Source organism: Abramis brama (genome assembly GCF_963993115.1).
Source record: "Abramis brama genome assembly, chromosome: 8".
Classification (NCBI taxonomy): Eukaryota; Metazoa; Chordata; class Actinopteri; order Cypriniformes; family Leuciscidae; genus Abramis; species Abramis brama.
In genome coordinates this window covers 26119886-26145024 of record NC_139970.1, presented here as the reverse complement: position 1 = coordinate 26145024, position 25139 = coordinate 26119886, and the positions used below count along the sequence as shown (strand labels likewise).

The window sequence follows — 25139 nt, the reverse complement described above, 5'->3', positions numbered from 1 at the left end:
GGGGAAATTAGCCTAACAAGCGATGGGTTTAAACTCTCTGGGGTGTTAAGCAGTGTTGAGTTTTAATGTGTTTGTTTATTCGCTCGTTCGTCAGTTTTAGGCACAGTTTGTGTCTTTTGGTGAAAATATCCTTTAAATTATAGACCTCGTTTTGCCGCATTCAGTAAGTTTAGGCAGTTTTACTCTGACCAAAATTAGATGCTATTTTAGCAGACAGTAATAACATTTGACTGTTAGATTGGCTGTAAACTAGCTGAAAGGATAGGAGCGTTTTTTCCCTTTTGCAGTTGCCGACTAGAGCACACACACACCCACAGACAATATCAGATACCCAGGGCTCACGTGACTTTGTGTTCCATTCCATTACCCATAGCTGAGCGAAGGATGGCTAGGAGGGATGTAGTGTTCCTGCTGGATGGTTCAGATGGCACAAGGAGCTCTTTCCCTGCAATGCGTGACTTTGTTGAGAGGATGGTGGAGAGACTGAATGTGTCTGAGAAAGGAGACCATGTGTCTGTGGTCCAGTACAGCAGAGATCCAGAGGCCCATTTCTATCTTAACACATACTCAAGAAAGGAGGACGTGCTTGACACGCTCAGGGGTCTGATGCACAAAGGAGGGAGACCCCTCAACACAGGGGCAGCTCTGCAGTACGTGAGGGACAATGTCTTCACTGCCTCCTCTGGAAGCAGACTTGTAGAAGGTGTGCCTCAGTTACTGATTCTGCTGAGTGGTGGAAAGTCATTTGATAATGTTGACACACCAGCCTCATCCCTGAAAGAGCTGGGAGTGCTCATCTTTGCGATAGGGTCGAGGAGCTCAGACAGCAGGGAACTCCAGAAGATCTCCAATGAGCCTAGCTATGCACTCTCAGTGAGTGACTTTGCTGACCTTCCCAGTGTCCAGCAGCAGCTTTTCACCAACATTAACACGGTCTTTGTAGAGGGAACGTCTATCACCACCACGACGATAGGTAAGAAAAAAGCCAAACCGGCTTCCTGTAATTCCTCTCCTTTTATTATGGTCGTAGAGAAATGTGCCATATTGTTCCTCTAGTTCTAATGAGTTTCAGAAGGAAATGTATTTCTTCCTGAAGAGTAAAACTTTACGGGAGGTGACGCGATATCGAAAACACAAAAAGCATGATCGAGCACCAAGTGTGTAATGCATTGTGTGTGTTTTTTTCTTTTTTCTCTCCTTACAATGTCCCCCACCTGACCCACGAATATGTCTGTTTTTAGCTGAGGGCCGTAGACAGAGGAGAGATGTTGTCTTCCTGCTGGATGGATCGGATGCCACTAGGAATGGGTTCCCAGCAATGAAAGAATTTGTGCAAAGAATGGTGGAGAAATTGGAAGTATCTGAGAACAGAGATCAAGTTTCTGTGGTCCAGTACAGCAGAGACCCAGAGGCCCATTTCTATCTAAACACGTTCAAGACAAAGGAACAAGTTCTTGACAGTGTCAGAGGTCTGCGGCACAAAGGAGGCAGACCCCTTTACACGGGGGCAGCGCTCCAGTACGTCATAGACAATGTCTTTACTGCCTCCTCCGGCAGCAGAAGGGTGGAGGGTGTGCCGCAGATACTGGTTTTGCTTAGCGGGGGAAGGTCATTTGACAGTGTTGAGGCAGCAGCCTCCTCTCTGAAAGAGCTTGGCATCTTGACTTTTGGAATAGGATCGAGGGGCTCTGATAGCAGAGAACTGCAGAGAATCTCATACGACCCCAATTATGCTCTGTCCGTGTCCGACTTCAGTGAGCTCCCAAATGTCCAAGAGCAGCTGCTGGCCTCTGTCCAGGCTGTTGCAATGCCCATCACTCCAACTTCACCGACTCTCACTGGTATGTGCATGGCAGAACTTTATGACAGCTAGCTCACAGGCTGTGCTTTGTTGATCTCCCTAAGTAGTAATGAGCAGTGGGACCATTACCCACAGCTTAGGTAGTCGATGCGGTGGTTGAATTAATGTGACATTTTTAAGATGTTTTGAAATTACGTGGTGTTAATGATGCTGATTTCTTTTCCTAGCTGATGACGCCATACCCAGAAAGGACGTAGTGTTTTTGCTGGATGGTTCAGATGGCACTAGAAATACATTCCCAGCAATGCGTGATTTTGTGCAACGAGTAGTGGAGCAATTCAACATAGAGGCAAACAGAGACCGTGTTTCTGTGGTGCAGTACAGTAGAGACGCTGAGGTCAATTTCTATCTGAATACCTACGCAACAAAAGGGGAGATCCTGAACACTGTCAGAGGTCTGAGGCATAGAGGAGGGAGACCCCTCAACACGGGGGCAGCTCTCCAGTACGTGAGGGACAGTGTCTTCACCGCCTCTGCGGGGAGTAGAAAGCAAGAGGGTGTCCCTCAGATTCTTATCCTCCTCAGTGGAGGACGGTCAAGCGATAACATAGATACACCTGCCTCCGCCCTAAAAGAGAGCGGAATCTTGATTTTTGGCATCGGCACCAGAAATTCGAGCAGAGAGGTGCAGAGAATTGCCAACGACCCTACCTATGCACAGCCCATCAATGAATTCTCTGACCTTCCCAGTGTCCAGCAGCAGTTTATCAGCTCCCTCAACAATGTGCTTGTACAAGTCAAGCCGATGACACCTACTGTGGCGGGTAAGACAGATTATCACACGTCTCTAGAAAACAGCACACTGAGCTCTCCTCGCAAAGCGTGCCGCAGACACTAAACGGTTTCTGTTAGCGGTGCGTGTTAGCAGAGGCGGGGGAAATTAGCCTAACAAGCGATGGGTTTAAACTCTCTGGGGTGTTAAGCAGTGTTGAGTTTTAATGTGTTTGTTTATTCGCTCGTTCGCCAGTTTTAGGCACAGTTTGTGTCTTTTGGTGAAAATATCCTTTAAATTATAGACCTCGTTTTGCCGCATTCAGTAAGTTTAGGCAGTTTTACTCTGACCAAAATTAGATGCTATTTTAGCAGACAGTAATAACATTTGACTGTTAGATTGGCTGTAAACTAGCTGAAAGGATAGGAGCGTTTTTTCCCTTTTGCAGTTGCCGACTAGAGCACACACACACCCACAGACAATATCAGATACCCAGGGCTCACGTGACTTTGTGTTCCATTCCATTACCCATAGCTGAGCGAAGGATGGCTAGGAGGGATGTAGTGTTCCTGCTGGATGGTTCAGATGGCACAAGGAGCTCTTTCCCTGCAATGCGTGACTTTGTTGAGAGGATGGTGGAGAGACTGAATGTGTCTGAGAAAGGAGACCATGTGTCTGTGGTCCAGTACAGCAGAGATCCAGAGGCCCATTTCTATCTTAACACATACTCAAGAAAGGAGGACGTGCTTGACACGCTCAGGGGTCTGATGCACAAAGGAGGGAGACCCCTCAACACAGGGGCAGCTCTGCAGTACGTGAGGGACAATGTCTTCACTGCCTCCTCTGGAAGCAGACTTGTAGAAGGTGTGCCTCAGTTACTGATTCTGCTGAGTGGTGGAAAGTCATTTGATAATGTTGACACACCAGCCTCATCCCTGAAAGAGCTGGGAGTGCTCATCTTTGCGATAGGGTCGAGGAGCTCAGACAGCAGGGAACTCCAGAAGATCTCCAATGAGCCTAGCTATGCACTCTCAGTGAGTGACTTTGCTGACCTTCCCAGTGTCCAGCAGCAGCTTTTCACCAACATTAACACGGTCTTTGTAGAGGGAACGTCTATCACCACCACGACGATAGGTAAGAAAAAAGCCAAACCGGCTTCCTGTAATTCCTCTCCTTTTATTATGGTCGTAGAGAAATGTGCCATATTGTTCCTCTAGTTCTAATGAGTTTCAGAAGGAAATGTATTTCTTCCTGAAGAGTAAAACTTTACGGGAGGTGACGCGATATCGAAAACACAAAAAGCATGATCGAGCACCAAGTGTGTAATGCATTGTGTGTGTTTTTTTCTTTTTTCTCTCCTTACAATGTCCCCCACCTGACCCACGAATATGTCTGTTTTTAGCTGAGGGCCGTAGACAGAGGAGAGATGTTGTCTTCCTGCTGGATGGATCGGATGCCACTAGGAATGGGTTCCCAGCAATGAAAGAATTTGTGCAAAGAATGGTGGAGAAATTGGAAGTATCTGAGAACAGAGATCAAGTTTCTGTGGTCCAGTACAGCAGAGACCCAGAGGCCCATTTCTATCTAAACACGTTCAAGACAAAGGAACAAGTTCTTGACAGTGTCAGAGGTCTGCGGCACAAAGGAGGCAGACCCCTTTACACGGGGGCAGCGCTCCAGTACGTCATAGACAATGTCTTTACTGCCTCCTCCGGCAGCAGAAGGGTGGAGGGTGTGCCGCAGATACTGGTTTTGCTTAGCGGGGGAAGGTCATTTGACAGTGTTGAGGCAGCAGCCTCCTCTCTGAAAGAGCTTGGCATCTTGACTTTTGGAATAGGATCGAGGGGCTCTGATAGCAGAGAACTGCAGAGAATCTCATACGACCCCAATTATGCTCTGTCCGTGTCCGACTTCAGTGAGCTCCCAAATGTCCAAGAGCAGCTGCTGGCCTCTGTCCAGGCTGTTGCAATGCCCATCACTCCAACTTCACCGACTCTCACTGGTATGTGCATGGCAGAACTTTATGACAGCTAGCTCACAGGCTGTGCTTTGTTGATCTCCCTAAGTAGTAATGAGCAGTGGGACCATTACCCACAGCTTAGGTAGTCGATGCGGTGGTTGAATTAATGTGACATTTTTAAGATGTTTTGAAATTACGTGGTGTTAATGATGCTGATTTCTTTTCCTAGCTGATGACGCCATACCCAGAAAGGACGTAGTGTTTTTGCTGGATGGTTCAGATGGCACTAGAAATACATTCCCAGCAATGCGTGATTTTGTGCAACGAGTAGTGGAGCAATTCAACATAGAGGCAAACAGAGACCGTGTTTCTGTGGTGCAGTACAGTAGAGACGCTGAGGTCAATTTCTATCTGAATACCTACGCAACAAAAGGGGAGATCCTGAACACTGTCAGAGGTCTGAGGCATAGAGGAGGGAGACCCCTCAACACGGGGGCAGCTCTCCAGTACGTGAGGGACAGTGTCTTCACCGCCTCTGCGGGGAGTAGAAAGCAAGAGGGTGTCCCTCAGATTCTTATCCTCCTCAGTGGAGGACGGTCAAGCGATAACATAGATACACCTGCCTCCGCCCTAAAAGAGAGCGGAATCTTGATTTTTGGCATCGGCACCAGAAATTCGAGCAGAGAGGTGCAGAGAATTGCCAACGACCCTACCTATGCACAGCCCATCAATGAATTCTCTGACCTTCCCAGTGTCCAGCAGCAGTTTATCAGCTCCCTCAACAATGTGCTTGTACAAGTCAAGCCGATGACACCTACTGTGGCGGGTAAGACAGATTATCACACGTCTCTAGAAAACAGCACACTGAGCTCTCCTCGCAAAGCGTGCCGTAGACACTAAACGGTTTCTGTTAGCGGTGCGTGTTAGCAGAGGCGGGGGAAATTAGCCTAACAAGCGATGGGTTTAAACTCTCTGGGGTGTTAAGCAGTGTTGAGTTTTAATGTGTTTGTTTATTCGCTCGTTCGTCAGTTTTAGGCACAGTTTGTGTCTTTTGGTGAAAATATCCTTTAAATTATAGACCTCGTTTTGCCGCATTCAGTAAGTTTAGGCAGTTTTACTCTGACCAAAATTAGATGCTATTTTAGCAGACAGTAATAACATTTGACTGTTAGATTGGCTGTAAACTAGCTGAAAGGATAGGAGCGTTTTTTCCCTTTTGCAGTTGCCGACTAGAGCACACACACACCCACAGACAATATCAGATACCCAGGGCTCACGTGACTTTGTGTTCCATTCCATTACCCATAGCTGAGCGAAGGATGGCTAGGAGGGATGTAGTGTTCCTGCTGGATGGTTCAGATGGCACAAGGAGCTCTTTCCCTGCAATGCGTGACTTTGTTGAGAGGATGGTGGAGAGACTGAATGTGTCTGAGAAAGGAGACCATGTGTCTGTGGTCCAGTACAGCAGAGATCCAGAGGCCCATTTCTATCTTAACACATACTCAAGAAAGGAGGACGTGCTTGACACGCTCAGGGGTCTGATGCACAAAGGAGGGAGACCCCTCAACACAGGGGCAGCTCTGCAGTACGTGAGGGACAATGTCTTCACTGCCTCCTCTGGAAGCAGACTTGTAGAAGGTGTGCCTCAGTTACTGATTCTGCTGAGTGGTGGAAAGTCATTTGATAATGTTGACACACCAGCCTCATCCCTGAAAGAGCTGGGAGTGCTCATCTTTGCGATAGGGTCGAGGAGCTCAGACAGCAGGGAACTCCAGAAGATCTCCAATGAGCCTAGCTATGCACTCTCAGTGAGTGACTTTGCTGACCTTCCCAGTGTCCAGCAGCAGCTTTTCACCAACATTAACACGGTCTTTGTAGAGGGAACGTCTATCACCACCACGACGATAGGTAAGAAAAAAGCCAAACCGGCTTCCTGTAATTCCTCTCCTTTTATTATGGTCGTAGAGAAATGTGCCATATTGTTCCTCTAGTTCTAATGAGTTTCAGAAGGAAATGTATTTCTTCCTGAAGAGTAAAACTTTACGGGAGGTGACGCGATATCGAAAACACAAAAAGCATGATCGAGCACCAAGTGTGTAATGCATTGTGTGTGTTTTTTTCTTTTTTCTCTCCTTACAATGTCCCCCACCTGACCCACGAATATGTCTGTTTTTAGCTGAGGGCCGTAGACAGAGGAGAGATGTTGTCTTCCTGCTGGATGGATCGGATGCCACTAGGAATGGGTTCCCAGCAATGAAAGAATTTGTGCAAAGAATGGTGGAGAAATTGGAAGTATCTGAGAACAGAGATCAAGTTTCTGTGGTCCAGTACAGCAGAGACCCAGAGGCCCATTTCTATCTAAACACGTTCAAGACAAAGGAACAAGTTCTTGACAGTGTCAGAGGTCTGCGGCACAAAGGAGGCAGACCCCTTTACACGGGGGCAGCGCTCCAGTACGTCATAGACAATGTCTTTACTGCCTCCTCCGGCAGCAGAAGGGTGGAGGGTGTGCCGCAGATACTGGTTTTGCTTAGCGGGGGAAGGTCATTTGACAGTGTTGAGGCAGCAGCCTCCTCTCTGAAAGAGCTTGGCATCTTGACTTTTGGAATAGGATCGAGGGGCTCTGATAGCAGAGAACTGCAGAGAATCTCATACGACCCCAATTATGCTCTGTCCGTGTCCGACTTCAGTGAGCTCCCAAATGTCCAAGAGCAGCTGCTGGCCTCTGTCCAGGCTGTTGCAATGCCCATCACTCCAACTTCACCGACTCTCACTGGTATGTGCATGGCAGAACTTTATGACAGCTAGCTCACAGGCTGTGCTTTGTTGATCTCCCTAAGTAGTAATGAGCAGTGGGACCATTACCCACAGCTTAGGTAGTCGATGCGGTGGTTGAATTAATGTGACATTTTTAAGATGTTTTGAAATTACGTGGTGTTAATGATGCTGATTTCTTTTCCTAGCTGATGACGCCATACCCAGAAAGGACGTAGTGTTTTTGCTGGATGGTTCAGATGGCACTAGAAATACATTCCCAGCAATGCGTGATTTTGTGCAACGAGTAGTGGAGCAATTCAACATAGAGGCAAACAGAGACCGTGTTTCTGTGGTGCAGTACAGTAGAGACGCTGAGGTCAATTTCTATCTGAATACCTACGCAACAAAAGGGGAGATCCTGAACACTGTCAGAGGTCTGAGGCATAGAGGAGGGAGACCCCTCAACACGGGGGCAGCTCTCCAGTACGTGAGGGACAGTGTCTTCACCGCCTCTGCGGGGAGTAGAAAGCAAGAGGGTGTCCCTCAGATTCTTATCCTCCTCAGTGGAGGACGGTCAAGCGATAACATAGATACACCTGCCTCCGCCCTAAAAGAGAGCGGAATCTTGATTTTTGGCATCGGCACCAGAAATTCGAGCAGAGAGGTGCAGAGAATTGCCAACGACCCTACCTATGCACAGCCCATCAATGAATTCTCTGACCTTCCCAGTGTCCAGCAGCAGTTTATCAGCTCCCTCAACAATGTGCTTGTACAAGTCAAGCCGATGACACCTACTGTGGCGGGTAAGACAGATTATCACACGTCTCTAGAAAACAGCACACTGAGCTCTCCTCGCAAAGCGTGCCGTAGACACTAAACGGTTTCTGTTAGCGGTGCGTGTTAGCAGAGGCGGGGGAAATTAGCCTAACAAGCGATGGGTTTAAACTCTCTGGGGTGTTAAGCAGTGTTGAGTTTTAATGTGTTTGTTTATTCGCTCGTTCGTCAGTTTTAGGCACAGTTTGTGTCTTTTGGTGAAAATATCCTTTAAATTATAGACCTCGTTTTGCCGCATTCAGTAAGTTTAGGCAGTTTTACTCTGACCAAAATTAGATGCTATTTTAGCAGACAGTAATAACATTTGACTGTTAGATTGGCTGTAAACTAGCTGAAAGGATAGGAGCGTTTTTTCCCTTTTGCAGTTGCCGACTAGAGCACACACACACCCACAGACAATATCAGATACCCAGGGCTCACGTGACTTTGTGTTCCATTCCATTACCCATAGCTGAGCGAAGGATGGCTAGGAGGGATGTAGTGTTCCTGCTGGATGGTTCAGATGGCACAAGGAGCTCTTTCCCTGCAATGCGTGACTTTGTTGAGAGGATGGTGGAGAGACTGAATGTGTCTGAGAAAGGAGACCATGTGTCTGTGGTCCAGTACAGCAGAGATCCAGAGGCCCATTTCTATCTTAACACATACTCAAGAAAGGAGGACGTGCTTGACACGCTCAGGGGTCTGATGCACAAAGGAGGGAGACCCCTCAACACAGGGGCAGCTCTGCAGTACGTGAGGGACAATGTCTTCACTGCCTCCTCTGGAAGCAGACTTGTAGAAGGTGTGCCTCAGTTACTGATTCTGCTGAGTGGTGGAAAGTCATTTGATAATGTTGACACACCAGCCTCATCCCTGAAAGAGCTGGGAGTGCTCATCTTTGCGATAGGGTCGAGGAGCTCAGACAGCAGGGAACTCCAGAAGATCTCCAATGAGCCTAGCTATGCACTCTCAGTGAGTGACTTTGCTGACCTTCCCAGTGTCCAGCAGCAGCTTTTCACCAACATTAACACGGTCTTTGTAGAGGGAACGTCTATCACCACCACGACGATAGGTAAGAAAAAAGCCAAACCGGCTTCCTGTAATTCCTCTCCTTTTATTATGGTCGTAGAGAAATGTGCCATATTGTTCCTCTAGTTCTAATGAGTTGCAGAAGGAAATGTATTTCTTCCTGAAGAGTAAAACTTTACGGGAGGTGACGCGATATCGAAAACACAAAAAGCATGATCGAGCACCAAGTGTGTAATGCATTGTGTGTGTTTTTTTCTTTTTTCTCTCCTTACAATGTCCCCCACCTGACCCACGAATATGTCTGTTTTTAGCTGAGGGCCGTAGACAGAGGAGAGATGTTGTCTTCCTGCTGGATGGATCGGATGCCACTAGGAATGGGTTCCCAGCAATGAAAGAATTTGTGCAAAGAATGGTGGAGAAATTGGAAGTATCTGAGAACAGAGATCAAGTTTCTGTGGTCCAGTACAGCAGAGACCCAGAGGCCCATTTCTATCTAAACACGTTCAAGACAAAGGAACAAGTTCTTGACAGTGTCAGAGGTCTGCGGCACAAAGGAGGCAGACCCCTTTACACGGGGGCAGCGCTCCAGTACGTCATAGACAATGTCTTTACTGCCTCCTCCGGCAGCAGAAGGGTGGAGGGTGTGCCGCAGATACTGGTTTTGCTTAGCGGGGGAAGGTCATTTGACAGTGTTGAGGCAGCAGCCTCCTCTCTGAAAGAGCTTGGCATCTTGACTTTTGGAATAGGATCGAGGGGCTCTGATAGCAGAGAACTGCAGAGAATCTCATACGACCCCAATTATGCTCTGTCCGTGTCCGACTTCAGTGAGCTCCCAAATGTCCAAGAGCAGCTGCTGGCCTCTGTCCAGGCTGTTGCAATGCCCATCACTCCAACTTCACCGACTCTCACTGGTATGTGCATGGCAGAACTTTATGACAGCTAGCTCACAGGCTGTGCTTTGTTGATCTCCCTAAGTAGTAATGAGCAGTGGGACCATTACCCACAGCTTAGGTAGTCGATGCGGTGGTTGAATTAATGTGACATTTTTAAGATGTTTTGAAATTACGTGGTGTTAATGATGCTGATTTCTTTTCCTAGCTGATGACGCCATACCCAGAAAGGACGTAGTGTTTTTGCTGGATGGTTCAGATGGCACTAGAAATACATTCCCAGCAATGCGTGATTTTGTGCAACGAGTAGTGGAGCAATTCAACATAGAGGCAAACAGAGACCGTGTTTCTGTGGTGCAGTACAGTAGAGACGCTGAGGTCAATTTCTATCTGAATACCTACGCAACAAAAGGGGAGATCCTGAACACTGTCAGAGGTCTGAGGCATAGAGGAGGGAGACCCCTCAACACGGGGGCAGCTCTCCAGTACGTGAGGGACAGTGTCTTCACCGCCTCTGCGGGGAGTAGAAAGCAAGAGGGTGTCCCTCAGATTCTTATCCTCCTCAGTGGAGGACGGTCAAGCGATAACATAGATACACCTGCCTCCGCCCTAAAAGAGAGCGGAATCTTGATTTTTGGCATCGGCACCAGAAATTCGAGCAGAGAGGTGCAGAGAATTGCCAACGACCCTACCTATGCACAGCCCATCAATGAATTCTCTGACCTTCCCAGTGTCCAGCAGCAGTTTATCAGCTCCCTCAACAATGTGCTTGTACAAGTCAAGCCGATGACACCTACTGTGGCGGGTAAGACAGATTATCACACGTCTCTAGAAAACAGCACACTGAGCTCTCCTCGCAAAGCGTGCCGTAGACACTAAACGGTTTCTGTTAGCGGTGCGTGTTAGCAGAGGCGGGGGAAATTAGCCTAACAAGCGATGGGTTTAAACTCTCTGGGGTGTTAAGCAGTGTTGAGTTTTAATGTGTTTGTTTATTCGCTCGTTCGTCAGTTTTAGGCACAGTTTGTGTCTTTTGGTGAAAATATCCTTTAAATTATAGACCTCGTTTTGCCGCATTCAGTAAGTTTAGGCAGTTTTACTCTGACCAAAATTAGATGCTATTTTAGCAGACAGTAATAACATTTGACTGTTAGATTGGCTGTAAACTAGCTGAAAGGATAGGAGCGTTTTTTCCCTTTTGCAGTTGCCGACTAGAGCACACACACACCCACAGACAATATCAGATACCCAGGGCTCACGTGACTTTGTGTTCCATTCCATTACCCATAGCTGAGCGAAGGATGGCTAGGAGGGATGTAGTGTTCCTGCTGGATGGTTCAGATGGCACAAGGGGCTCTTTCCCTGCAATGCGTGACTTTGTTGAGAGGATGGTGGAGAGACTGAATGTGTCTGAGAAAGGAGACCATGTGTCTGTGGTCCAGTACAGCAGAGATCCAGAGGCCCATTTCTATCTTAACACATACTCAAGAAAGGAGGACGTGCTTGACACGCTCAGGGGTCTGATGCACAAAGGAGGGAGACCCCTCAACACAGGGGCAGCTCTGCAGTACGTGAGGGACAATGTCTTCACTGCCTCCTCTGGAAGCAGACTTGTAGAAGGTGTGCCTCAGTTACTGATTCTGCTGAGTGGTGGAAAGTCATTTGATAATGTTGACACACCAGCCTCATCCCTGAAAGAGCTGGGAGTGCTCATCTTTGCGATAGGGTCGAGGAGCTCAGACAGCAGGGAACTCCAGAAGATCTCCAATGAGCCTAGCTATGCACTCTCAGTGAGTGACTTTGCTGACCTTCCCAGTGTCCAGCAGCAGCTTTTCACCAACATTAACACGGTCTTTGTAGAGGGAACGTCTATCACCACCACGACGATAGGTAAGAAAAAAGCCAAACCGGCTTCCTGTAATTCCTCTCCTTTTATTATGGTCGTAGAGAAATGTGCCATATTGTTCCTCTAGTTCTAATGAGTTGCAGAAGGAAATGTATTTCTTCCTGAAGAGTAAAACTTTACGGGAGGTGACGCGATATCGAAAACACAAAAAGCATGATCGAGCACCAAGTGTGTAATGCATTGTGTGTGTTTTTTTATTTTTTCTCTCCTTACAATGTCCCCCACCTGACCCACGAATATGTCTGTTTTTAGCTGAGGGCCGTAGACAGAGGAGAGATGTTGTCTTCCTGCTGGATGGATCGGATGCCACTAGGAATGGGTTCCCAGCAATGAAAGAATTTGTGCAAAGAATGGTGGAGAAATTGGAAGTATCTGAGAACAGAGATCAAGTTTCTGTGGTCCAGTACAGCAGAGACCCAGAGGCCCATTTCTATCTAAACACGTTCAAGACAAAGGAACAAGTTCTTGACAGTGTCAGAGGTCTGCGGCACAAAGGAGGTAGACCCCTTTACACGGGGGCAGCGCTCCAGTACGTCATAGACAATGTCTTTACTGCCTCCTCCGGCAGCAGACGGGTGGAGGGTGTGCCGCAGATACTGGTTTTGCTTAGCGGGGGAAGGTCATTTGACAGTGTTGAGGCAGCAGCCTCCTCTCTGAAAGAGCTTGGCATCTTGACTTTTGGAATAGGATCGAGGGGCTCTGATAGCAGAGAACTGCAGAGAATTTCATACGACCCCAATTATGCTCTGTCCGTGTCCGACTTCAGTGAGCTCCCAAATGTCCAAGAGCAGCTGCTGGCCTCTGTCCAGGCTGTTGCAATGCCCATCACTCCAACTTCACCGACTCTCACTGGTATGTGCATGGCAGAACTTTATGACAGCTAGCTCACAGGCTGTGCTTTGTTGATCTCCCTAAGTAGTAATGAGCAGTGGGACCATTACCCACAGCTTAGGTAGTCGATGCGGTGGTTGAATTAATGTGACATTTTTAAGATGTTTTGAAATTACGTGGTGTTAATGATGCTGATTTCTTTTCCTAGCTGATGACGCCATACCCAGAAAGGACGTAGTGTTTTTGCTGGATGGTTCAGATGGCACTAGAAATACATTCCCAGCAATGCGTGATTTTGTGCAACGAGTAGTGGAGCAATTCAACATAGAGGCAAACAGAGACCGTGTTTCTGTGGTGCAGTACAGTAGAGACGCTGAGGTCAATTTCTATCTGAATACCTACGCAACAAAAGGGGAGATCCTGAACACTGTCAGAGGTCTGAGGCATAGAGGAGGGAGACCCCTCAACACGGGGGCAGCTCTCCAGTACGTGAGGGACAGTGTCTTCACCGCCTCTGCGGGGAGTAGAAAGCAAGAGGGTGTCCCTCAGATTCTTATCCTCCTCAGTGGAGGACGGTCAAGCGATAACATAGATACACCTGCCTCCGCCCTAAAAGAGAGCGGAATCTTGATTTTTGGCATCGGCACCAGAAATTCGAGCAGAGAGGTGCAGAGAATTGCCAACGACCCTACCTATGCACAGCCCATCAATGAATTCTCTGACCTTCCCAGTGTCCAGCAGCAGTTTATCAGCTCCCTCAACAATGTGCTTGTACAAGTCAAGCCGATGACACCTACTGTGGCGGGTAAGACAGATTATCACACGTCTCTAGAAAACAGCACACTGAGCTCTCCTCGCAAAGCGTGCCGTAGACACTAAACGGTTTCTGTTAGCGGTGCGTGTTAGCAGAGGCGGGGGAAATTAGCCTAACAAGCGATGGGTTTAAACTCTCTGGGGTGTTAAGCAGTGTTGAGTTTTAATGTGTTTGTTTATTCGCTCGTTCGTCAGTTTTAGGCACAGTTTGTGTCTTTTGGTGAAAATATCCTTTAAATTATAGACCTCGTTTTGCCGCATTCAGTAAGTTTAGGCAGTTTTACTCTGACCAAAATTAGATGCTATTTTAGCAGACAGTAATAACATTTGACTGTTAGATTGGCTGTAAACTAGCTGAAAGGATAGGAGCGTTTTTTCCCTTTTGCAGTTGCCGACTAGAGCACACACACACCCACAGACAATATCAGATACCCAGGGCTCACGTGACTTTGTGTTCCATTCCATTACCCATAGCTGAGCGAAGGATGGCTAGGAGGGATGTAGTGTTCCTGCTGGATGGTTCAGATGGCACAAGGAGCTCTTTCCCTGCAATGCGTGACTTTGTTGAGAGGATGGTGGAGAGACTGAATGTGTCTGAGAAAGGAGACCATGTGTCTGTGGTCCAGTACAGCAGAGATCCAGAGGCCCATTTCTATCTTAACACATACTCAAGAAAGGAGGACGTGCTTGACACGCTCAGGGGTCTGATGCACAAAGGAGGGAGACCCCTCAACACAGGGGCAGCTCTGCAGTACGTGAGGGACAATGTCTTCACTGCCTCCTCTGGAAGCAGACTTGTAGAAGGTGTTCCTCAGTCACTGATTCTGCTGAGTGGTGGAAAGTCATTTGATAATGTTGACACACCAGCCTCATCCCTGAAAGAGCTGGGAGTGCTCATCTTTGCGATAGGGTCGAGGAGCTCAGACAGCAGGGAACTCCAGAAGATCTCCAATGAGCCTAGCTATGCACTCTCAGTGAGTGACTTTGCTGACCTTCCCAGTGTCCAGCAGCAGCTTTTCACCAACATTAACACGGTCTTTGTAGAGGGAACGTCTATCACCACCACGACGATAGGTAAGAAAAAAGCCAAACCGGCTTCCTGTAATTCCTCTCCTTTTATTATGGTCGTAGAGAAATGTGCCATATTGTTCCTCTAGTTCTAATGAGTTGCAGAAGGAAATGTATTTCTTCCTGAAGAGTAAAACTTTACGGGAGGTGACGCGATATCGAAAACACAAAAAGCATGATCGAGCACCAAGTGTGTAATGCATTGTGTGTGTTTTTTTCTTTTTTCTCTCCTTACAATGTCCCCCACCTGACCCACGAATATGTCTGTTTTTAGCTGAGGGCCGTAGACAGAGGAGAGATGTTGTCTTCCTGCTGGATGGATCGGATGCCACTAGGAATGGGTTCCCAGCAATGAAAGAATTTGTGCAAAGAATGGTGGAGAAATTGGAAGTATCTGAGAACAGAGATCAAGTTTCTGTGGTCCAGTACAGCAGAGACCCAGAGGCCCATTTCTATCTAAACACGTTCAAGACAAAGGAACAAGTTCTTGACAGTGTCAGAGGTCTGCGGCACAAAGGAGGCAGACCCCTTTACACGGGGGCAGCGCTCCAGTACGTCATAGACAATGTCTTTACTGCCTCCTCCGGCAGCAGACGGGTGGAGGGTGTGCCGCAGATACTGGTTTTGCTTAGCGGGGGAAGGTCATTTGACAGTGTTGAGGCAGCAGCCTCCTCTCTGAAAGAGCTTGGCATCTTGACTTTTGGAATAGGATCGAGGGGCTCTGATAGCAGAGAATTGCAGAGAATTTCATACGACCCCAATTATGCTCTGTCCGTGTCCGACTTCAGTGAGCTTCCAAATGTCCAAGAGCAGCTGCTGGCCTCTGTCAAGGCTGTTTCAATTCCCATCACTCCAACTTCACAGACTGTTACCGGTACGTGCGTTGCAGTACTTTACAATACACTGTGTCTTGTTTTTCTTCATGATGTCCCTACTTTTTTTAACCATAGCTCAGAGAGTTAATGAGGTGATGAACCGAAGTGTCATTCTGAAGGCTTATGAACGTTATGCACATTACTTGGTGTTAATGATGCTGTTTTTCCCCCTCCTAGCTGATTACGTCACACCCAGAAAGGACATAGTGTTTCTGCTGGACGGTTCAGATGGCACTAGGAATTCTTTCCCAGCTATGCGTGATTTTGTGCAGAGAGTAGTGGAGCAATACACCATAGAGTCAAACAGAGACCGTGTTTCTGTGGTGCAGTACAGTAGAGAAGCCGAGGTCCATTTCTATCTAAATAGCTACACGACAAAGGAAGAGGTTCTTGACCGTGTCAGAGGTCTGAGACACAAAGGAGGTAGACCCCTCTACACGGGGGCAGCTCTCCAGTACGTCAGAGACAATGTATTTACTGCCTCCTCCGGCAGCAGACGGTTGGAGGGTGTGCCGCAGATACTGATCTTGCTTAGCGGGGGGAGGTCTCTCGACAGTGTTGATGCAGCAGCCTCCTCTCTGAAAGAGCTTGGCGTCTTGACCTTTGGAATTGGATCGAGGGGCTCTGATAGCAGAGAACTGCAGAGAATCTCATACGACCCCAATTATGCTCTGTCCGTGTCCGACTTCAGTGAGCTCCCAAATGTCCAAGAGCAGCTGCTGGCCTCTGTCCAGGCTGTTGCAATGCCCATCACTCCAACTTCACCGACTCTCACTGGTATGTGCATGGCAGAACTTTATGACAGCTAGCTCACAGGCTGTGCTTTGTTGATCTCCCTAAGTAGTAATGAGCAGTGGGACCATTACCCACAGCTTAGGTAGTCGATGCGGTGGTTGAATTAATGTGACATTTTTAAGATGTTTTGAAATTACGTGGTGTTAATGATGCTGATTTCTTTTCCTAGCTGATGACGCCATACCCAGAAAGGACGTAGTGTTTTTGCTGGATGGTTCAGATGGCACTAGAAATACATTCCCAGCAATGCGTGATTTTGTGCAACGAGTAGTGGAGCAATTCAACATAGAGGCAAACAGAGACCGTGTTTCTGTGGTGCAGTACAGTAGAGACGCTGAGGTCAATTTCTATCTGAATACCTACGCAACAAAAGGGGAGATCCTGAACACTGTCAGAGGTCTGAGGCATAGAGGAGGGAGACCCCTCAACACGGGGGCAGCTCTCCAGTACGTGAGGGACAGTGTCTTCACCGCCTCTGCGGGGAGTAGAAAGCAAGAGGGTGTCCCTCAGATTCTTATCCTCCTCAGTGGAGGACGGTCAAGCGATAACATAGATACACCTGCCTCCGCCCTAAAAGAGAGCGGAATCTTGATTTTTGGCATCGGCACCAGAAATTCGAGCAGAGAGGTGCAGAGAATTGCCAACGACCCTACCTATGCACAGCCCATCAATGAATTCTCTGACCTTCCCAGTGTCCAGCAGCAGTTTATCAGCTCCCTCAACAATGTGCTTGTACAAGTCAAGCCGATGACACCTACTGTGGCGGGTAAGACAGATTATCACACGTCTCTAGAAAACAGCACACTGAGCTCTCCTCGCAAAGCGTGCCGTAGACACTAAACGGTTTCTGTTAGCGGTGCGTGTTAGCAGAGGCGGGGGAAATTAGCCTAACAAGCGATGGGTTTAAACTCTCTGGGGTGTTAAGCAGTGTTGAGTTTTAATGTGTTTGTTTATTCGCTCGTTCGTCAGTTTTAGGCACAGTTTGTGTCTTTTGGTGAAAATATCCTTTAAATTATAGACCTCGTTTTGCCGCATTCAGTAAGTTTAGGCAGTTTTACTCTGACCAAAATTAGATGCTATTTTAGCAGACAGTAATAACATTTGACTGTTAGATTGGCTGTAAACTAGCTGAAAGGATAGGAGCGTTTTTTCCCTTTTGCAGTTGCCGACTAGAGCACACACACACCCACAGACAATATCAGATACCCAGGGCTCACGTGACTTTGTGTTCCATTCCATTACCCATAGCTGAGCGAAGGATGGCTAGGAGGGATGTAGTGTTCCTGCTGGATGGTTCAGATGGCACAAGGAGCTCTTTCCCTGCAATGCGTGACTTTGTTGAGAGGATGGTGGAGAGACTGAATGTGTCTGAGAAAGGAGACCATGTGTCTGTGGTCCAGTACAGCAGAGATCCAGAGGCCCATTTCTATCTTAACACATACTCAAGAAAGGAGGACGTGCTTGACACGCTCAGGGGTCTGATGCACAAAGGAGGGAGACCCCTCAACACAGGGGCAGCTCTGCAGTACGTGAGGGACAATGTCTTCACTGCCTCCTCTGGAAGCAGACTTGTAGAAGGTGTTCCTCAGTTACTGATTCTGCTGAGTGGTGGAAAGTCATTTGATAATGTTGACACACCAGCCTCATCCCTGAAAGAGCTGGGAGTGCTCATCTTTGCGATAGGGTCGAGGAGCTCAGACAGCAGGGAACTCCAGAAGATCTCCAATGAACCTACCTATGCACTCTCAGTGAGTGACTTTGCTGACCTTCCCAGTGTCCAGCAGCAGCTTTTCACCAACATTAACACGGTCTTTGTAGAGGGAACGTCTATCACCACCACGACGATAGGTAAGAAAAAAGCCAAACCGGCTTCCTGTAATTCCTCTCCTTTTATTATGGTCGTAGAGAAATGTGCCATATTGTTCCTCTAGTTCTAATGAGTTGCAGAAGGAAATGTATTTCTTCCTGAAGAGTAAAACTTTACGGGAGGTGACGCGATATCGAAAACACAAAAAGCATGATCGAGCACCAAGTGTGTAATGCATTGTGTGTGTTTTTTTCTTTTTTCTCTCCTTACAATGTCCCCCACCTGACCCACGAATATGTCTGTTTTTAGCTGAGGGCCGTAGACAGAGGAGAGATGTTGTCTTCCTGCTGGATGGATCGGATGCCACTAGGAATGGGTTCCCAGCAATGAAAGAATTTGTGCAAAGAATGGTGGAGAAATTGGAAGTATCTGAGAACAGAGATCAAGTTTCTGTGGTCCAGTACAGCAGAGACCCAGAGGCCCATTTCTATCTAAACACGTTCAAGACAAAGGAACAAGTTCTTGACAGTGTCAGAGGTCTGCGGCACAAAGGAGGCAGACCCCTATACACGGGGGCAGCGCTCCAGTACGTCATAGACAATGTCTTTACTGCCTCCTCCGGCAGCAGACGGGTGGAGGGTGTGCCGCAGATACTGGTTTTGCTTAGCGGGGGAAGGTCATTTGACAGTGTTGAGGCAGCAGCCTCCTCTCTGAAAGAGCTTGGCATCTTGACTTTTGGAATAGGATCGAGGGGCTCTGATAGCAGAGAATTGCAGAGAATTTCATACGACCCCAATTATGCTCTGTCCGTGTCCGACTTCAGTGAGCTTCCAAATGTCCAAGAGCAGCTGCTGGCCTCTGTCAAGGCTGTTTCAATTCCCATCACTCCAACTTCACAGACTGTTACCGGTACGTGCGTTGCAGTACTTTACAATACACTGTGTCTTGTTTTTCTTCATGATGTCCCTACTTTTTTTAACCATAGCTCAGAGAGTTAATGAGGTGATGAACCGAAGTGTCATTCTGAAGGCTTATGAACGTTATGCACATTACTTGGTGTTAATGATGCTGTTTTTCCCCCTCCTAGCTGATTACGTCACACCCAGAAAGGACATAGTGTTTCTGCTGGACGGTTCAGATGGCACTAGGAATTCTTTCCCAGCTATGCGTGATTTTGTGCAGAGAGTAGTGGAGCAATACACCATAGAGTCAAACAGAGACCGTGTTTCTGTGGTGCAGTACAGTAGAGAAGCCGAGGTCCATTTCTATCTAAATAGCTACACGACAAAGGAAGAGGTTCTTGACCGTGTCAGAGGTCTGAGACACAAAGGAGGTAGACCCCTCTACACGGGGGCAGCTCTCCAGTACGTCAGAGACAATGTATTTACTGCCTCCTCCGGCAGCAGACGGTTGGAGGGTGTGCCGCAGATACTGATCTTGCTTAGCGGGGGGAGGTCTCTCGACAGTGTTGATGCAGCAGCCTCCTCTCTGAAAGAGCTTGGCGTCTTGACCTTTGGAATTGGATCGAGGGGCTCTGATAGCAGAGAACTGCAGAGAATCTCATACGACCCCAATTATGCTCTGTCCGTGTCCGACTTCAGTGAGCTCCCAAATGTCCAAGAGCAGCTGCTGGCCTCTGTCCAGGCTGTTGCAATGCCCATCACTCCAACTTCACCGACTCTCACTGGTATGTGCATGGCAGAACTTTATGACAGCTAGCTCACAGGCTGTGCTTTGTTGATCTCCCTAAGTAGTAATGAGCAGTGGGACCATTACCCACAGCTTAGGTAGTCGATGCGGTGGTTGAATTAATGTGACATTTTTAAGATGTTTTGAAATTACGTGGTGTTAATGATGCTGATTTCTTTTCCTAGCTGATGACGCCATACCCAGAAAGGACGTAGTGTTTTTGCTGGATGGTTCAGATGGCACTAGAAATACATTCCCAGCAATGCGTGATTTTGTGCAACGAGTAGTGGAGCGATTCAACATAGAGGCAAACAGAGACCGTGTTTCTGTGGTGCAGTACAGTAGAGACGCTGAGGTCAATTTCTATCTGAATACCTACGCAACAAAAGGGGAGATCCTGAACACTGTCAGAGGTCTGAGGCATAGAGGAGGGAGACCCCTCAACACGGGGGCAGCTCTCCAGTACGTGAGGGACAGTGTCTTCACCTCCTCTGCGGGGAGTAGAAAGCAAGAGGGTGTCCCTCAGATTCTTATCCTCCTCAGTGGAGGACGGTCAAGCGATAACATAGATACACCTGCCTCCGCCCTAAAAGAGAGCGGAATCTTGATTTTTGGCATCGGCACCAGAAATTCGAGCAGAGAGGTGCAGAGAATTGCCAACGACCCTACCTATGCACAGCCCATCAATGAATTCTCTGACCTTCCCAGTGTCCAGCAGCAGTTTATCAGCTCCCTCAACAATGTGCTTGTACAAGTCAAGCCGATGACACCTACTGTGGCGGGTAAGACAGATTATCACACGTCTCTAGAAAACAGCACACTGAGCTCTCCTCGCAAAGCGTGCCGTAGACACTAAACGGTTTCTGTTAGCGGTGCGTGTTAGCAGAGGCGGGGGAAATTAGCCTAACAAGCGATGGGTTTAAACTCTCTGGGGTGTTAAGCAGTGTTGAGTTTTAATGTGTTTGTTTATTCGCTCGTTCGTCAGTTTTAGGCACAGTTTGTGTCTTTTGGTGAAAATATCCTTTAAATTATAGACCTCGTTTTGCCGCATTCAGTAAGTTTAGGCAGTTTTACTCTGACCAAAATTAGATGCTATTTTAGCAGACAGTAATAACATTTGACTGTTAGATTGGCTGTAAACTAGCTGAAAGGATAGGAGCGTTTTTTCCCTTTTGCAGTTGCCGACTAGAGCACACACACACCCACAGACAATATCAGATACCCAGGGCTCACGTGACTTTGTGTTCCATTCCATTACCCATAGCTGAGCGAAGGATGGCTAGGAGGGATGTAGTGTTCCTGCTGGATGGTTCAGATGGCACAAGGAGCTCTTTCCCTGCAATGCGTGACTTTGTTGAGAGGATGGTGGAGAGACTGAATGTGTCTGAGAAAGGAGACCATGTGTCTGTGGTCCAGTACAGCAGAGATCCAGAGGCCCATTTCTATCTTAACACATACTCAAGAAAGGAGGACGTGCTTGACACGCTCAGGGGTCTGATGCACAAAGGAGGGAGACCCCTCAACACAGGGGCAGCTCTGCAGTACGTGAGGGACAATGTCTTCACTGCCTCCTCTGGAAGCAGACTTGTAGAAGGTGTTCCTCAGTTACTGATTCTGCTGAGTGGTGGAAAGTCATTTGATAATGTTGACACACCAGCCTCATCCCTGAAAGAGCTGGGAGTGCTCATCTTTGCGATAGGGTCGAGGAGCTCAGACAGCAGGGAACTCCAGAAGATCTCCAATGAACCTAGCTATGCACTCTCAGTGAGTGACTTTGCTGACCTTCCCAGTGTCCAGCAGCAGCTTTTCACCAACATTAACACGGTCTTTGTAGAGGGAACGTCTATCACCACCACGACGATAGGTAAGAAAAAAGCCAAACCGGCTTCCTGTAATTCCTCTCCTTTTATTATGGTCGTAGAGAAATGTGCCATATTGTTCCTCTAGTTCTAATGAGTTGCAGAAGGAAATGTATTTCTTCCTGAAGAGTAAAACTTTACGGGAGGTGACGCGATATCGAAAACACAAAAAGCATGATCGAGCACCAAGGGCCCTATTTTAACGATCTGAAACGCAAGTGTCAAAGCGCAAAGCGCAAGTAACTTTGTGGGCGGGTCTTGGCGCTGTTGCTATTTTCCCAGCGGGATAAATGACTCTTGCGCCAGGCGCAAATCTAAAATGGGTTGGTCTGAAGTAGCTTCATTATTCATAGGTGTGGTTTGGGCGTAACGTGAAATAAACCAATCAGAGCGTCATCTCACATTCCCTTTAAGAGCAGACGCGCTTTGTTCTAAAGCGGGTTCCTATTATAACGGCGGATTTGCCAGACGCGCGCCAGGAGCGGTTCACAGCCAAGGAGAGCAACCTCTCGTCAGGGACGTTGGGGATGGAGAAACCCACCCAAATTAACTTCGGTTAAAAAGGCGTATGATAATTTGGGTAAATGTGTAAGCTAGATGTATGCTTTTATAATAAATTGTCTATCTATCTATCTATCTATCTATCTATCTATCTATCTATCTATCTATCTATCTATCTATCATAATAATGTATGATTTGCAAAAATGAAAACTGCTGCTTGTAGATGAGAGAATCAAAGTGTATGCGCGTTGTGCACACGCTACATTGATTATGGCCAAGCATGCGCCCTTAAAATAGCATATGAATAACATGCGCAACTCGCCACTGACTTTAAACTATTTTTTCCTGGTTAGTGGCGCAATTGTTTTCTAAACCTGCAAAATAGCATGAAGGAACGTTTGCGCCGGAACACGCCTCCTTTTTTGCGCTGAACCGCCCAGGGAGCGCAAGTTCATTCCCTAGTTTAGCGACGTGCTTCTGTGGAGGGAAAAGCACGCTTTGCGCGGGTGCAAAATAGGAATGATACATGCGTCGGTGTACAAAGTCAATTGCGCTGGGTGCAAGATAGGGCCCCAAGTGTGTAATGCATTGTGTGTGTTTTTTTCTTTTTTCTCTCCTTACAATGTCCCCCACCTGACCCACGAATATGTCTGTTTTTAGCTGAGGGCCGTAGACAGAGGAGAGATGTTGTCTTCCTGCTGGATGGATCGGATGCCACTAGGAATGGGTTCCCAGCAATGAAAGAATTTGTGCAAAGAATGGTGGAGAAATTGGAAGTATCTGAGAACAGAGATCAAGTTTCTGTGGTCCAGTACAGCAGAGACCCAGAGGCCCATTTCTATCTAAACACGTTCAAGACAAAGGAACAAGTTCTTGACAGTGTCAGAGGTCTGCGGCACAAAGGAGGCAGACCCCTTTACACGGGGGCAGCGCTCCAGTACGTCATAGACAATGTCTTTACTGCCTCCTCCGGCAGCAGACGGGTGGAGGGTGTGCCGCAGATACTGGTTTTGCTTAGCGGGGGAAGGTCATTTGACAGTGTTGAGGCAGCAGCCTCCTCTCTGAAAGAGCTTGGCATCTTGACTTTTGGAATAGGATCGAGGGGCTCTGATAGCAGAGAATTGCAGAGAATTTCATACGACCCCAATTATGCTCTGTCCGTGTCCGACTTCAGTGAGCTTCCAAATGTCCAAGAGCAGCTGCTGGCCTCTGTCAAGGCTGTTTCAATTCCCATCACTCCAACTTCACAGACTGTTACCGGTACGTGCGTTGCAGTACTTTACAATACACTGTGTCTTGTTTTTCTTCATGATGTCCCTACTTTTTTTAACCATAGCTCAGAGAGTTAATGAGGTGATGAACCGAAGTGTCATTCTGAAGGCTTATGAACGTTATGCACATTACTTGGTGTTAATGATGCTGTTTTTCCCCCTCCTAGCTGATTACGTCACACCCAGAAAGGACATAGTGTTTCTGCTGGACGGTTCAGATGGCACTAGGAATTCTTTCCCAGCTATGCGTGATTTTGTGCAGAGAGTAGTGGAGCAATACACCATAGAGTCAAACAGAGACCGTGTTTCTGTGGTGCAGTACAGTAGAGAAGCCGAGGTCCATTTCTATCTAAATAGCTACACGACAAAGGAAGAGGTTCTTGACCGTGTCAGAGGTCTGAGACACAAAGGAGGTAGACCCCTCTACACGGGGGCAGCTCTCCAGTACGTCAGAGACAATGTATTTACTGCCTCCTCCGGCAGCAGACGGTTGGAGGGTGTGCCGCAGATACTGATCTTGCTTAGCGGGGGGAGGTCTCTCGACAGTGTTGATGCAGCAGCCTCCTCTCTGAAAGAGCTTGGCGTCTTGACCTTTGGAATTGGATCGAGGGGCTCTGATAGCAGAGAACTGCAGAGAATCTCATACGACCCCAATTATGCTCTGTCCGTGTCCGACTTCAGTGAGCTCCCAAATGTCCAAGAGCAGCTGCTGGCCTCTGTCCAGGCTGTTGCAATGCCCATCACTCCAACTTCACCGACTCTCACTGGTATGTGCATGGCAGAACTTTATGACAGCTAGCTCACAGGCTGTGCTTTGTTGATCTCCCTAAGTAGTAATGAGCAGTGGGACCATTACCCACAGCTTAGGTAGTCGATGCGGTGGTTGAATTAATGTGACATTTTTAAGATGTTTTGAAATTACGTGGTGTTAATGATGCTGATTTCTTTTCCTAGCTGATGACGCCATACCCAGAAAGGACGTAGTGTTTTTGCTGGATGGTTCAGATGGCACTAGAAATACATTCCCAGCAATGCGTGATTTTGTGCAACGAGTAGTGGAGCGATTCAACATAGAGGCAAACAGAGACCGTGTTTCTGTGGTGCAGTACAGTAGAGACGCTGAGGTCAATTTCTATCTGAATACCTACGCAACAAAAGGGGAGATCCTGAACACTGTCAGAGGTCTGAGGCATAGAGGAGGGAGACCCCTCAACACGGGGGCAGCTCTCCAGTACGTGAGGGACAGTGTCTTCACCGCCTCTGCGGGGAGTAGAAAGCAAGAGGGTGTCCCTCAGATTCTTATCCTCCTCAGTGGAGGACGGTCAAGCGATAACATAGATACACCTGCCTCCGCCCTAAAAGAGAGCGGAATCTTGATTTTTGGCATCGGCACCAGAAATTCGAGCAGAGAGGTGCAGAGAATTGCCAACGACCCTACCTATGCACAGCCCATCAATGAATTCTCTGACCTTCCCAGTGTCCAGCAGCAGTTTATCAGCTCCCTCAACAATGTGCTTGTACAAGTCAAGCCGATGACACCTACTGTGGCGGGTAAGACAGATTATCACACGTCTCTAGAAAACAGCACACTGAGCTCTCCTCGCAAAGCGTGCCGTAGACACTAAACGGTTTCTGTTAGCGGTGCGTGTTAGCAGAGGCGGGGGAAATTAGCCTAACAAGCGATGGGTTTAAACTCTCTGGGGT

At 47.7% G+C, this 25139-nt stretch overlaps 5 protein-coding genes across 6 annotated transcripts in view; all 5 read left to right on the top strand.

Moving 5' to 3' along the window:
* The window catches only part of LOC311087897 (collagen alpha-3(VI) chain-like), a 104270-nt gene that overhangs the window by 37883 nt on the left and 41248 nt on the right, over positions 1-25139 (top strand). The window lies entirely within an intron of this gene.
* LOC311088655 (collagen alpha-3(VI) chain-like) lies at positions 9-6524 on the top strand (the record flags this gene model as incomplete). Its single annotated transcript, XM_084122900.1, has 7 exons — positions 9-973; positions 1176-1841; positions 2029-2625; positions 2988-3707; positions 3910-4575; positions 4763-5359; positions 5722-6524. Exons 1-7 carry the CDS (start codon positions 385-387, stop codon positions 6522-6524), a joined length of 4638 nt encoding a protein of 1545 aa, XP_083979026.1. The 5' UTR covers positions 9-384.
* Positions 6643-11243, top strand: LOC311088654 (collagen alpha-3(VI) chain-like; the record flags this gene model as incomplete). The annotated part of the gene is made up of 4 exons (XM_084122899.1): positions 6643-7309; positions 7497-8093; positions 8456-9238; positions 9378-11243. Coding segments are annotated over 4 exons (2745 nt in total), but the record flags the coding sequence as incomplete, so codon positions are not given.
* Positions 11237-16464, top strand: LOC311088653 (collagen alpha-3(VI) chain-like). The gene is made up of 6 exons (XM_084122898.1): positions 11237-11909; positions 12178-12777; positions 12965-13561; positions 13924-14643; positions 14846-15511; positions 15690-16464. Exons 1-6 carry the CDS (start codon positions 11321-11323, stop codon positions 16319-16321), a joined length of 3804 nt encoding a protein of 1267 aa, XP_083979024.1. The 5' UTR covers positions 11237-11320; the 3' UTR covers positions 16322-16464.
* LOC311088652 (collagen alpha-3(VI) chain-like) lies at positions 16464-24494 on the top strand (the record flags this gene model as incomplete). The annotated part of the gene is made up of 8 exons (XM_084122897.1): positions 16464-17136; positions 17556-18155; positions 18424-19023; positions 19202-19801; positions 19989-20585; positions 20948-21667; positions 22762-23424; positions 23603-24494. Coding segments are annotated over 8 exons (5085 nt in total), but the record flags the coding sequence as incomplete, so codon positions are not given.

What these genes read in the sequence shown, in the direction of transcription:
- LOC311088653 (XM_084122898.1), top strand. Translation starts at nt 11,321, where the DNA reads ATGGCTAGGAGGGATGTAGTGTTCCTGCTGGATGGTTCAGATGGCACA. An exon ending in AACTTCACCGACTCTCACTG is followed by an intron (nt 12,778 to 12,964) that starts GTATGTGCATGG and finishes TTCTTTTCCTAG; the next exon opens with CTGATGACGCCATACCCAGA. An exon ending in TATCACCACCACGACGATAG is followed by an intron (nt 14,644 to 14,845) that starts GTAAGAAAAAAG and finishes AATGCATTGTGT; the next exon opens with GTGTTTTTTTCTTTTTTCTC.